Source organism: Saccostrea cucullata, unplaced genomic scaffold (assembly GCF_032062105.1).
Source record: "Saccostrea cucullata isolate Sc308-1 unplaced genomic scaffold, CSIRO_AGI_Scuc_v1 ctg5, whole genome shotgun sequence".
Taxonomy (NCBI): Eukaryota; Metazoa; Mollusca; class Bivalvia; order Ostreida; family Ostreidae; genus Saccostrea; species Saccostrea cuccullata.
In genome coordinates, this window is record NW_026940631.1 from 371,598 (window position 1) to 385,978 (window position 14,381).

At 32.1% G+C, this 14,381-nt stretch overlaps 1 protein-coding gene across 1 annotated transcript in view; it reads right to left on the reverse strand.

Annotated features, from left to right (window-relative positions):
• Positions 1-14,381, reverse strand: part of LOC134255790 (centrosomal protein of 104 kDa-like) — a 34,571-nt gene that overhangs the window by 20,112 nt on the left and 78 nt on the right. Inside the window, exons 2-12 of the mRNA XM_062738326.1 lie at positions 11,992-12,134; positions 10,716-10,807; positions 10,528-10,609; positions 10,299-10,437; positions 9,994-10,062; positions 9,823-9,893; positions 9,277-9,386; positions 8,878-9,089; positions 7,845-7,872; positions 7,575-7,689; positions 336-410 (exon numbers count right to left, since the gene is read on the reverse strand). Of these exons, the coding sequence (XP_062594310.1) occupies positions 336-410; positions 7,575-7,689; positions 7,845-7,872; positions 8,878-9,089; positions 9,277-9,386; positions 9,823-9,893; positions 9,994-10,062; positions 10,299-10,437; positions 10,528-10,609; positions 10,716-10,807; positions 11,992-12,104 (1,106 nt within the window). The 5' untranslated portion in view covers positions 12,105-12,134. The remainder of the gene's footprint in view (positions 1-335; positions 411-7,574; positions 7,690-7,844; positions 7,873-8,877; positions 9,090-9,276; positions 9,387-9,822; positions 9,894-9,993; positions 10,063-10,298; positions 10,438-10,527; positions 10,610-10,715; positions 10,808-11,991; positions 12,135-14,381) is intronic.

The following is a 14,381-nucleotide window of genomic DNA, read 5'->3' on the forward strand; positions in this document are numbered from 1 at the left end:
ACAAACACATGACCACACACAATGTAACAGTGGTTCTGACTGGTTCAAATATTACAGCAACCTTTCAAAAAAACTAATAAAGCCTGCAATGCATTCTCATTAATAGAATAAACAGGCAGCATGGACTCAGTCATGAAAATTTAATTATGTGAAAATAATTTTGCAAATACATTGCTATCTGTGCTACCAATTCAAGTTCATAAACTATAGATAAAAAAAAAAAGATTTAAGATTCCTGTAATATTTTTGAGTCTACCAGAACCACAAAGTTGTATCATATATTAAATTAGCTAGAGTCACATGAAGTTAGGAGCCACACCAGGACAAATACTCACTTGACTGGCAATAACCGCTCATCGTAGGGGGTTCTAGGAGGGGGAGGGGAGTCACTGGACGGCTTTGTGTCTTTACTGATTTACAAAGAAAATTGGTCAGTCTATCAGTTCAGTGAAAATCTTATCGGGGTATAAATAACATGGAAAGTTCTGGTATACTGCTCTTCATAGATTTGTCTGTTTTTTTTGGGTAAACTAATTGACTATAAATAGAATAATTACAAACCAAGAAAAGGGACAATAACTTTCACATTGCAAAGTGCAGATGTCCAGAAAACATTTACAGAACCATTTACAAGAACTTCTTTTACATAAAAAGATTAAAAGATTTCTCTGTTGTTCATTATAATTTCAAATGGGAATTTACAAAATTTTGCCTCTCCACTCAAATTCAAGAACTGAAAACAAATATCGGTAGACAAATATTCCCTTTCGAAAACTATGAAACATATTTGATTGCGCCCATGACAAAAGGGTCCTTATGGCATTTTTGCTAAAACAGAGAAATAACGTCATAAAGATGTGACGTTGCAGAATGACGGTGAACTTCGACGCAGATTTTTTTAACCACGTGTTTTGACAAACGACGCATTTTATGTTTTTATCGCTGTTTCCAACATGTGGAATTTATTTTCATTTATAAATCAATTTAATCAATATCTGAATCACTAATCCATTGATTTTTAAAAGATATTAATAAAAACATTTAGAACTGGTTTCTTACCAAACATTATTAAATACGTCTCTATAACATGTATAATACCAATAGTTTTCCTACATGCGTAAATGTATAGAAGCTGTAGACAAGGTGTTTTCTGATATGATAATGAACCTTTATACTCTAGATAAATTTTATTTACATATTTATACCATTTTAAGAATACATCTTAGACAGGGTATATCGTAAAAAAAATTGCAAAGGAAAATATTGTCTTCCTACTTCTTTTAGATCCGCTCCACCATTCTCGCGATCGCGTCGATCACACGTAAACATTGATTCATCAGTGCATACTGCTTTAACTGTTGTTAAACTGTTTGTACAAATGTTGAAACTAAACATACATCTTCCACGTTTTCTACAAATCTAGCAAGAATGTGTAAGAACGATTGTCAAGATTATTTGTATTTTCTATATATAAAAATAGGAGAGATAACTCTGATGTAAACAATCGATGAAACACAGTAACAGGGGTACCAGACAGGGACATTCATTTTAGCTATTGCGTACTTTTTCACATTTCAGCTGCATGTTCGCATGAATTTGCTTCCAGATTATGAGAGAGATATTTTATGACCAAATAAAAACACTTTTAATCGTCAGCATAATTATGATTTTTTAAATAAAAAAATATTGTTGTACTTTGGGAATAAGGTTTATGTAGAAAAAGGAAAAACAAAGAAAAAAAAAGGAAAACTGCAAAATTAAACAGACTTTAATTTTTTTTTCAGATCTCTTATCTATAGCTTTTTTTTTGCATGAAATAATTTCATGGCGAATTTAATTTTTTTTTAAAAATAATAAAAATGTAAAGCGTCTACCTTATAATCATGATTAAATAAATTAAAATTTTAAAATGTTGTTTTGTCTTATATTCGTGTTGCACAACTTATATTCGTGTTGCACAAAGACATTTCAACTAAGAGAAATTAAAACAAGCAAAAACATCCAAATGAAAATAATGTTCTTTATGTTCTAACTTAAATAGAGCTGGTCAAGTAAATCTGATGAGAGAGAGAGAGAGAGAGAGAGAGAGAGGATGGAGGGTAGATGAAAATATTTATATTGAATCTATTTATCTAATATTGAGAAATGTGAAACTCTATTGAAAAAGATGAGTTTTCAAAACAAATGAAATAATAAATCAAAGAAAATACCATTGTTGTTTAAACTATATATTCATGTATAGCTATTTATTTTCAAGATCTCCAAATTTAATATACATGTAACTCTTTGGTACTTACGTGTTGTTGTTTTTTTTTTCACACGGAGTTCAAATGTTTTAAGCATTATCTTCAAATTAATTCCTTAAGCCATGACGAACCTTGTCTTTCATAAAAGCTCGATCAGCATTGAATGTCTCTTAAGAGATCAATTATGATGCTAAAAACTCAATCATCACTGAACTTATAATCTCATTGCAGTGATCAGTGTGAAATAATACATTGTTTAACCTGCCATAAAATTATGGATAAATATTATTAAATATGCTCAAATATGATTTTATTTGTTTTGGTTGATAAAAAAATCCTCATAAGTTCAGGGACGGGTTTTATTTCTACATGTAAATGCTAACAGAAAACCGCAACAATACGCTTGCATTTCGTTTTATTTTGGCCGCAGGGGATGGAGGTGGGGGTGTCTTAATATATTTCTGTAACATGTAGGCTTTACAAGGCTTAGCATATCCAAGCTTCTGGCACCAGGCACGTAGCATCGTTTTTGAAAGTTGGGGGGGGGGGGGGGGCAGCCAGAGAATTTTTTTTACTTCCCTGAAAAAGTTGACAAGCCAAAAAAAAGTTAATGTTGCACAAAGTCGAAAATCCTACTTTGTAGGGGTGGGGGTAGAGCCCACCTTTTTTAATGTTAACATCTTTCAGCACTTATTTTTATACTACGTTTTCCGTACATCACTAATAGTAGAGGGGGGTAGAGGCCAATTTTTTTTTTAAAGTCAACTACTTTCAGTATCAATTTTTATACTACGTTTTCCGTACATCACTAAAAGTGGGGGTCATTAATAATATGATGATTTTCTAAGTATTAATTCAAAACATACTGAAGATAAACCATGGTTTAATGAAGAGTGTAAGACAAAGTACATAGAATATGAGACTGCTCTAAACCATTTCAATAAAGAGAAATCTACTGAAATCTACTGATAATAGGTTATTATTAGTTAATAAGAAAGCGGCTTACAAGAAAGTTATGAAAAAATGTAGACAAAATTATGAGAGACATCAAGGTAATAAAATCGAGTATATTCGGAAGTATAACCCCAAAAAATTTTACAAATTGTTTGAACGTAAGAAAGGCCAAGTAAGTTCAGATTTATCGGCTAAAGATTTCTTAGAACATTTCAAAACCTTGCTTGAATGTAATACAGAAAACAATAGGAATAATGAATTTAATTACGTAGAGACACAATCTTCAGTATACTGTGAATTAGATCAGGAAATTACGGAACAAGAAATTGAATATGCTATTGATAAATTAAAACATGATAAAAGTAATGCAGAAGATTGCATGATTAACGAATTCTTCATTCATTGTAAACAAATACTCATGCCTATTTTATGCATGTTGTTTAATAAAATCTTTACGTCAGGTCATTATCCAGAGAGTTGGGCTACTGGGTGTATAGTGCCAGTTTTTAAGAAAGGGGACAGTAATAATCCTAATAATTATAGGGGAATTACACTTGTTAGTTGCATGGCTAAATTATTTACAAGCATATTAAATAATAGACTGATGAATTGGGATCAAGAGTATAACATAACTACAGACGCGCAATTTGGATTTAAGTCAGGTGCAAGTACCATTGATGCAATATTTGTTCTACAGACATTAGTTAACAAATTCTTAAGGAACAAAAGAAAACTTTATTGTTGTTTTGTAGATTATCAAAAAGCCTTCGATTATATCAATAGAATTAACTTGTGGCTTAAAATTAGTACTCAGGGTATTCAAGGGAAATTATTTTGTATTATTAAATCTTTATATGATAATATTAAGGCATGTGTAAAATATAACGGTTTACTTACAGAGTATTTCAAAATTACGTCTGGTGTGTTACAAGGTGAAATTTTATCACCATTATTATTTTCTATGTATTTGAATGACTTTGAACGTCACTTTATTACAAATAATTGTCCATCAATCGAACTGCAGATGATAAATATATTTTTACTGATGTATGCAGATGATACTCTTTTGATATCTGACTCATCTGAGGGTTTACAAAGAATGTTGGATGCATTATATACATACACAACGGAGTGGAATCTAACTGTTAATGTTGAAAAAACAAAATATTGATTTTTCGCAATAGTCGTAAAATACTGGAAAATGAACGTTGGATATACAACGGTTGCAATGTTGAAGTTGTTAATCAGTTTAATTATCTAGGTATGTTATTTAATTATAATGGAAAATTTACTGAAACACAGAAACATTTTTCATGTCAAGGTAAAAAAGCTATGTACGGTGTAAATAGTAAAATCAGGGATTTGCATTTTAACGTAGAAACACAATTAGCTGTATTCGATACTTATGTTAACAGTGTTATGAGTTATGGAGCTGAAGTATGGGGATTTCACAAGGGTCAAGACATAGAAAATGTTCACTTAAATTATTGTAAAAGAGTCTTAAAGGTCAGACAAAGCACTAGTAATGATGCAGTTTATTGTGAATCAGGTAGATTTCCACTTATACTTGAAAGGAAAAAGAAAATTTTGAAATACTGGGTGAAATTAAAAAACAGTGATAATTGTATATTACAAGCATGTTATCAAGATATGATTGAAAATAATGATGAATGGATTGTAAACATTAAGAAGGAATTCCAAAGGCTTGGTTTAGCTGACATGTATAATAGTGATTGTATTGATAATAATACTCTGAACATTATATTTCAAAGAATGTATGACTGTTATAAACAAGAAATTATGGCAAGAATTTGTAATTCTCCTAAATATTTTCTATTTCAACATTTAGTGGATAATGTTGCATTACAGACTTATTTAAGAAAACCATTGAATTCTAAGTATAGAATACCTATCAGTCGTTTAAGGCTATCAGCCCATGATTTAAGAATAGAAAGGGGAAGGTATAGTAATATCGAAAGAAAAGATAGAAAATGTGAAATATGTATGTCAGGTGAGATAGAGGACGAATTTCATTTTGTATTAAAATGTCCTCGATATGAAGAACTTAGAAATAAATATATTAATTAAGTGTTATTATTTCAAAAAACCATCAGTATCTAAATTAGTACAGCTATTGAGTTCTACAAATACTAAAGAACTATGTAACCTGGGCAAATTTTTGTATTTTTCTTATCAATTAAGAAATGATGTTCTATAATAATAATTAAATGATATTGTTATGCAATTAATACATGTATATTGTATAGCCTGTACAAATCTTATGTATGAATATTGTATACCTATGAGATGTAATGTCTCCGGTTCAAATAAAAATACAAATACAAGATGTTAACATCCCTATAAAAACCTGACATTTCAAAGCTCAGCCAGTTCACAGATAAATGTCAGGAAATATATTATACAAAAGTCATATTCAACTGACTGTATATTTAGGCATAAACAATTACATGTCATTAATCTTTAACCCATTCCTACCCCAACAAAAGCTTTACATATAAACCGTAAATGGCATCTTTAATTTAATTCTATGGGTGTGCTTCTAAAACCATCCATTTCATAAAATAAAACCAGATTTTTTAATTCTAGGGTATCATTATATACATGATTAACAATACTGAATTCATAGCAATTCAGTTCCAGGCTCATAGTGTTTATGATCGCTGTGCGATTTTGAAAATGGCAATGCTCAGAATTAAAGGTACAAATACCGGTATAAAATGAAGAATAATAGGCAGCATTATTTCAAATCTAAATAAAAAAGTGAATCTGCAAGTTGTAGGGTTAATGGTACTGGGTGCACCTAAAACTTTTGAAGTAAAAAAAATATTTTTTTTATTTATTTAACTCGTGTTCACAAGAATTGTAAGTTTCTGCCATTTAGATTTTTAACCCCCCCCCCCCCTTCACCAACATACACATAATCCTACAAATGTTAATCCTGGGTTTATCTATTGTGTCAATGATAGCGGATTATAACTCATTCATTTGTTTGTAAAATTTCCACCTTTTGATTGGTTAATATTAAAATATTTTTACTACTAGACTGAAAAATATTTCGTGTATCCTTTATATTTTCAAAAAAGCAGTGTCATTATTGACCCAATGCAGACAGACTACCTTATAGATGCAGTGACTCAACCGAATTTCGTTTTTATTTACTGTCTATCGTGTATCGCAATTACAAATGTACATGTTACATGTACCACACTTCACATTTTTTCTGTCTTTATATAAAATTTAGAAAGAAAGAACAATCAAATAAATTTTCACTTCGCAGTTTCGCAGTAGCATTTAGGTAGCGTAATGTTGTTCCAGATATGATTTTTAAAAGATTAATTTTCACATATATGGTAACTAAAGATATATCGTTTATGCTGAAATCTTGACCTATCGAGAGCAATGTGTAAATTAAAATAATTTTGAAATGAAGTCTACAGGCTTATCAAATTACTCTTGCATGGATTACCAGTTAATATTTTGTTTGAGAAAATAATTGTTTAAAAAAAATGAATGGATGTTGCCCGCTGATCAGGTCTCCTCATGAATGGTGTCATAGAAAAGTGAAATGTAAAACAAAACTCACTCATAATACTATACTCCACTGATGAATCCATAATATATATATAACTATTAAATAATTATTAATAATTAAAAGAGACAATGAGATAAAAATAATGTGCATGGAAAAATATTAAATATCGTACAACTATTAATCACCGTAGTAAAATTACAGAAGAAAATCATTTAACGTTCACTCTGAATACGTTTGACGTTGTTGAAAAACATGACGTCATTATTAACCTGTTAAAGTATATTTGATAAAAATGAAGAAAAAACCTATTTAGAGTTGACGTAGGACCATCAAAATTCATATTTGACAACTTCTAACCTTACTCTATCAGAATCCGTGAAAAACTCAAAATGCATAAAAATTGCCATAAGGACCCTTTTCACAAGGGCGCAATCATTTCTTTAGTATGCATGCAATAATGAAGAAATGGATAAAATAAACTCTAAATACTGTCGACTTGAAATTTCTAAAAGCAAAAAATATTGTAACAAAAACATAATAAAGTAATAATATAAAAGCTATTTTACACTATCTTGTACAAGAACAGCGGTTTTGTGGTAATACTTTCAGAAGCTCTAAAAATAACAAAGCCAATCAAAATAACTACATGAATAGATTAATATCTCTTTATAAACAAATAAAAAAAAATTGTACATAAAATCTTTTAAAAGAAGATTATTCATTATAAATCATGTACAATATGTACAATGCAATTTCGTTTTATTTAAAATCTGGTGCACTTTTGACAAAATGAGAGTATATGTTATTAAATGGTGACCTACTTTTTCATGGCTGGGAGGGGTCTCTCATCGTATGGTGTCCGGGGTGGGGGACTGTGGGGTGGGGACCTGTACGATAACTCCTGTAGTCGGGGCGGAGTGGGCTGACGAATTGGTTCTGAAAATCACAATGTCAAAATTGGCACATAAAAAGGAATTTACACCTTTTACAAAACATATGAGAAGAAAGGAATCTTAATCATGTACAATCAAATTTATCTTAAACATATACAAAATAGTATGAAATACAAGTACAGTGCATATTATTCTTACCCAAGTCAATAGTCTGTGGATGTCTTGACTGAAAAATTAAAGAATGAAATGAATTTTAAATTCCTTATACAAGGAAAACAGCACAAAAACATCCATGTACCGGGTATATATCTAAACGTTGAATTAAATTTATAACCATCACTTTTTCTTAAAATAGATATGATCAACAAATCAATTTCTAAACTGATATGAAGTTCCAAGGCGATAATTTCTGACATTTACCCCTGAGGTTTCCAGTAGGTCTGGCAGGTTGAGAACCTTGTAGACCAGTAGTCTGTACTCACCCCTGAGGTTTCAGTAGGTTGATAATTTCTGATATTTACCCTTGAGGTTTCCAGTAGGTCTGGCAGGTTGAGGTCCTTGTAGACCAGTAGTCTGTACTCACCCCTGAGGTTTCAGTAGGTTGATAATTTCTGATATTTACCCTTGAGGTTTCCAGTAGGTCTGGCAGGTTAAGATCCTTGTAGACCAGTAGTCTGTACTTACCCCTGATGTTTCCAGTAGGTTGATAATTTCTGATATTTACCCCTGAGGTTTCCAGTAGGTCTGGCAGGTTGAGATCCTTGTAGACCAGTAGTCTGTACTCACCCCTGAGATTTCCAGTAGGTTGATAATTTCTGATATTTACCCCTGAGGTTTCCAGTATGTTGATAATTTCTGATATTTACCCCTGAGGTTTCCAGTAGGTTGATATTTCTGAAACTTACCCCTGAGGTTTCCAGTAGGTTGATAATTTCTGATATTTACCCCTGAGGTTTCCAGTAGGTTGATAATTTCTGATACTTACCCCTGAGGTTTCCAGTAGGTCTGGCAGGTTGAGATCTTTGTAGACCTGTAGTCTGTACTTACCCCTGAGGTTTCCAGTAGGTTGATAATTTCTGATATTTACCCCTGAGGTTTCCAGTAGGTTGATAATTTCTGATATTTACCCCTGAGGTTTCCAGTAGGTCTGGCAGGTTGAGATCTTTGTAGACCTGTAATCTGTACACTTACCCCTAAGATTTCCAGTAGGTTGATAATTTCTGATATTTACCCCTGAGGTTTCCAGTAGGTCTGGCAGGTTGAGATCCTTGTAGACCTGTAATCTGTACTCGTCCATCTGGACCTTCTTCAGCTTGGCTTTGTCGTAATCCTCATTCTCTACCGCTTGTCTCTTCTCCACTTCATATTTCCCCAGCTTCTCCCCAACCTTCTGTAGCTCCGATATTGCAGCCTTCAATCTCTTAGCATACTCAAATCTCTCCTCTGGTATTTAAAAAGAAAACATCATTAAACAAAATTCAAAAATTCTACAGGTTTATTATTTTCAGACAAATTTTTACAATTCTACTCCCTTTTAATTCTAAAATGTTTCTTCCATAAAAACCACCATTTACAAATACATGTAATATGTACAGTAAATTTTCTGTGGGAAAATACATGTAGATCTTACGTAAAACTGCTTCCTGCTTTTTCTTTTCTAATTTTCGGATAATGCCTGCTATCTCCGGATCTTGATACATATCAAAAGCCAAATCATCCAGGGGTGAAATAAAGTCAGGTCTGTTTAGGAAATGAATACAAATCTCTTTACAACATACTGTAGAATTACTTTTTTCCGCGCGGTATTAATTTACGCTATGTACGCGGTCACAAATATTCCGCGGAAATTTGTCCAAGCGTATTTAATATAAATGTAAGGCATATAGTGACAATCTAGAAAATCCGCATAATTTTCTTTCTGCGGATTAAACAGAAATTGAGACTCCGCGGAATTATGACCCCGTGGAAAAAAGTACGTCTACAGTAATTCAAATCAACATCCATCTTTTCAGAATTTACCAAGAAAGGTCTCTTTTGCAATTCTTTTTATACAAATCTGTCAGCAATTTAATAGCTGAGCATAATGTTACTCTAACGCTGAAAATTTCAAACTATTTAAACTTGAATAATATATTTCTGTCAATAATCTCCCCAATAGAATCATATAACAACTCACTTGTTGTAGAGTCCTTCTAATGAAGGGTCACCCTCAATGGCCTTCCTCTTTTCATTATCCAAAAACATATCCTGTTGGGAGAATGAAATAAAATCAGAATGATAAACTGATAGCATGAGCCACTGAGTTTTGAAATCTTCTTCATTTTGAGCAATAAACATGGAGACTTACAGGGTCTGTGATATCTGTAGGTCTCTGTTTGATTTCATCTCCAATCACATTGATAGCAATGATACCAACCTGTCAACGAAATTCATTTAGTAAAGAAAAAAATGATTTTGACTTAAAATTTCTTACATCATGGATTATAAATTTAAACTTAAAATTTTTCATCAGTATTTTACAATATTTTTTTGTAAAAAACAAGCATGTTGATAACAATTTATTTTCTGATTAAAAGTAAACTTAATGATATATTCTACACATTAAAACTTTCACATTTCCTCATTTTCACATAATAAATTTGTGTGCAGTACCTGGTTATAGAGATTGTACTTGTTGATGTGGTTTTTGTGGATGTTCAGTTTGAGGAACAGTCCAATGGCATCCACGTGTACTGACTTCAGCTCGCGAGCCTTATACCCGGTCTTCTCATTGTCTGACAGTGACACATACCTAGCCAGACAAAAACCAAGTTTTATAATTTACTTCTTGCAAATAATGAGCAGAAAAATATCTCCTGAGGCTTAAAGCCCTTTTACATACCCAAGTCGTGTGTAGCGTGCATTTTCCAAATCTTGTGTCTGTTCATCAGGTACATCCCCAACAAAGAACTCAATTTTTGTAGCTGAAAAATTTAGACAGCATATAATACTTTCTTTTTTATATCTACTCCACTGTAAAACTGGTATGGCTAACATCAGTTGCCGAGTAAGGAGCCAGGGGCCACTTACCTATCAGGTACTGGTGGGAGAGGATCTGAATTTTCCGCAGTCTGGATCTGTTTTCTAGCTGTAAGACAATGTCTTGTGGGTAGAGGCAGTACCTATAAAAAGAAATTACCACTTGAGCACACTCAGCAACCCCTTTAACACTGTCATCTCTATGTCTTTGAATAACATTTGATAGGTATATGCAAGATCTAGAATGCAAGATCTAGAAAATTTCCAAAATCTGATTAAAACATGGTTGCATGCTTATTCACTTTGAACTCTGTTTGTCTCCTAGACTCCTTGGAGCATATATAATTAGTGAATGCATTTTCACTATATAACCAACTGAGCCAAAATCAAAATCCATAACCTAAAATCTAGAGCCATTAATTTCACAAATTTTGGAAGAAGCCCGTCCTCATCCAAATAATGCACTTAGTTTGATCGATTCCCAGAAGCTGAAAAGAAGACTTTAAAGAATTTAGGCATTTTAACTATTAAACCAATAGAGACCAACCCTAACAGAGTAACCGATGACCAAGGAATTTGATGGTATGGGTCCCAACCCTCACGTCCAAAAGGGGTGGGGGGCATGAAATAAATCCCCTTTGCTCATAAATACTTGATACACATATCAACATTCATTGAAATATGTTCACCAGTTCCAGGGAAGAAGCTGAAAATGTTCAAAGTAATGATCAACGCAGGATGGATACACACAAGAACAGAAAAAAACACAGCAAATTTAAAGATCACTTAACTCAGGTGACCTAAAATGTCAGAGCTAATATAGCACTGAATCATACATTGCAAGAAAAAAGTGGATATACTACCACTCACATTTAATCCTACATTACACTGAGTGCAGTATGCCTTGAGAGATCTATTCTCTACTGATTTGAGTTTCTACAACTCACTTTACTGACTTCCACCAATACATCAGAAGACTGACATAATTTAAACAGATGAAACTTTGAGACAAATTTAACGCTCATGCATAAAATTTACAATTTAACAGGACAAAATGTATCCATATATAGCTGGCTTTTCATGTCTGTAATCAAAGATTCATGATTTTTAAATATGCCATCTTCCTTATATGTGATGGATGCCAATTAATGTCCTTTATGCTATGAAACTTCAAAAACAGATTCCTAAGTTAACTCACTTGATTGAGTTCCAGCCATATATGAAAAAACTTTTGTGTAAATAAGAAAAGGACATTTTTAGACACTGAAAATTATATATACCATAGCCAGGCTAACTGAATTGTGTGTTAACTTTAGTGCAGACGTACCTTGATGACTGCCATCCCTTCGTTAGGGGGCTGTGATAATTAAGCTCTGCTGCCCTATAACTCTCATCTTGACCCGACACATGAATCACTCGGAACGGTAACTTACGCGGCATGTTACTTTACATTGTAATGGACACACCAATCTATAAAAATAACCATAACAATATACAGATAAAACCATATCTACATTGAGATCACCAATAATGTTGTATGCCTGGATAAAACATTAAAAGATGCTCAGCTTACAACAATGTTAAATTTTATTGATCAATGTTAGCCTCCTCCTTTCATAGGTTTAAAGTTCTCTAATGGGTCTATAGTAAGTTTTTACTTGCATGGTATTTAAATATACTATAATGGCTTGTACTTCAATCTACTGTTACTTGTTCTGCACTTATTAAACAATTGATCTGTCAATAACTTGATACTAAACAAGTACAGGGCTTCAATTTTACACTTGCAGAAGCACATGTATTGATTATGTTATGTCACCTGTCGTTCAATGTGAAATGTCAGAAGGGAGAAACTCATTAAATATTTATTTTACAATTATCATCAACTCTTACTACGCTGGACTGGCCTAATAACAGGACTCCCTTGGAACAGGGCTTGAAGAATTTGAATTGAAAACTTATGAAGGTGATGATGAAGCAAAAATGGTGTAAACCCTCAAAATGCAGTCATACCCGACAGATTCCAAATCTCTACACACAAATAACAACTAAATATCAAACAAAACTTACTTATACATGTATTGTTAAGTATATACATTTGTAGGTTAAGTCTATAACATAGTTAATGGATAATTTTAGAGATTGAAAATTGGAGCAGCTATTGTTTTCCCAATTCACTTGTAAATAAAACATATTCACAAGTTCAAATTAAATTCCACCAATTCATGTCCAACTTTCTTAACATTAAGATTCAAGTGTCTGCAACAAGAACTCTTGGAATTCAAAGAAACTTTTATCTAAAATTGTAGGTGTCCCTAATTTATAAGAAAATAATTGTATGCATCCATTATAAGAAAATATTACGTTTAAATCCATTTTAGAGCTCAATATCATTAATATCAAGATGTACAAAATAGGCATTCTAATGACTTCAATATTAGTATATATCAAAGTATATATCAATACATATTTTTTATTTAAGAAATATATGTAGATTAGTAGATATATGTTTTTTTTATATTTAAGTGTGATATAAATTTGAACATCAGACAAATTACATGTACTATTAATAATAATATTATAATTCATCACGAATGGTCTAAGTAATGGCACTAAATTTGTCTTCACTGCAGCATCAAATCATTTATTGATAGATTTCATCATTTAGATTAAATTCCTTTCACTGTATTTTTTAAATGCTGATATCATTAGAAAATTTGTGCGAGGTTTTTTACTTCTATTTCTGTGAATTAAAAAATCCCACTGTGGGACATGGAGACTGCATTAATCGAGGTCCCGTGTTGCAGTAAGTTCTGGCATGAAAAAGATCCATCGCTGCTCAACAGCCCTGGGTGCTAAGTATAGGTCAAAATTTGCAGCTCTCCACCAGCAAGTGGTGGCGTCTCCACATGAGTGAAAAATAGACGAATTTCACATTCCTAAGAGTTATCTCCCGTTACTTAATTGTCTTTTTCGATCTGTGCCTGTATTGCCAGAGTATGGGGCAACATGAAAAACATAATTTATTATTTTATTTCTAAGATACTGACCCATAAAGTTGGTAAAGTTATAGAGGGAAAACAGCGTCTTACGCCACTTGACCCCGCAAAGGGGAATAACTTTTGTAAATGTGAAAGTCGTCTACGCTCGAGAGGAAGTTAAATAACAAAAAACAAATCTTCAATCATACAACAGTCATAACTCGATAATTTATCAGAATTATCAATGTGCATTTTATTGCTACAATTCATTGCCTTTATGCTACATTTTCTTTAATTACTTACTTTAGCTTAGTAGTATTCATAGGTTGTAATGTTGTTTGGATGTTTAGATAGTTGCAAGCCCATAGTAGATATATGAATGATAATTAACTTTGATTTTTTTTGTGTATACAATTTTGTGTGTGTGAAAAATTACATTATAAATAGCTAGATCAAGCTATTTTAAATATCTTAATAAAGTTATATTGCTATTTCGAGCTATAAAGCTAAATCAAGAAATTGCACTGGGCATGTCCATAATTATTTTTTTCAAACTGCATAGTCAAGTGCCCGCTAAAATATGTCATGAGTCACTAACAATCATAAGCACGCATTTTTACTGTATCAAATTACATTTGTACTTCCTAAAATGAAACCTTAGAGAGCAACGTTAAACCCATTAATGTGATGGACTACTTATGAAATCCTATAAAATTAAAGAAATTAAATTGAACCT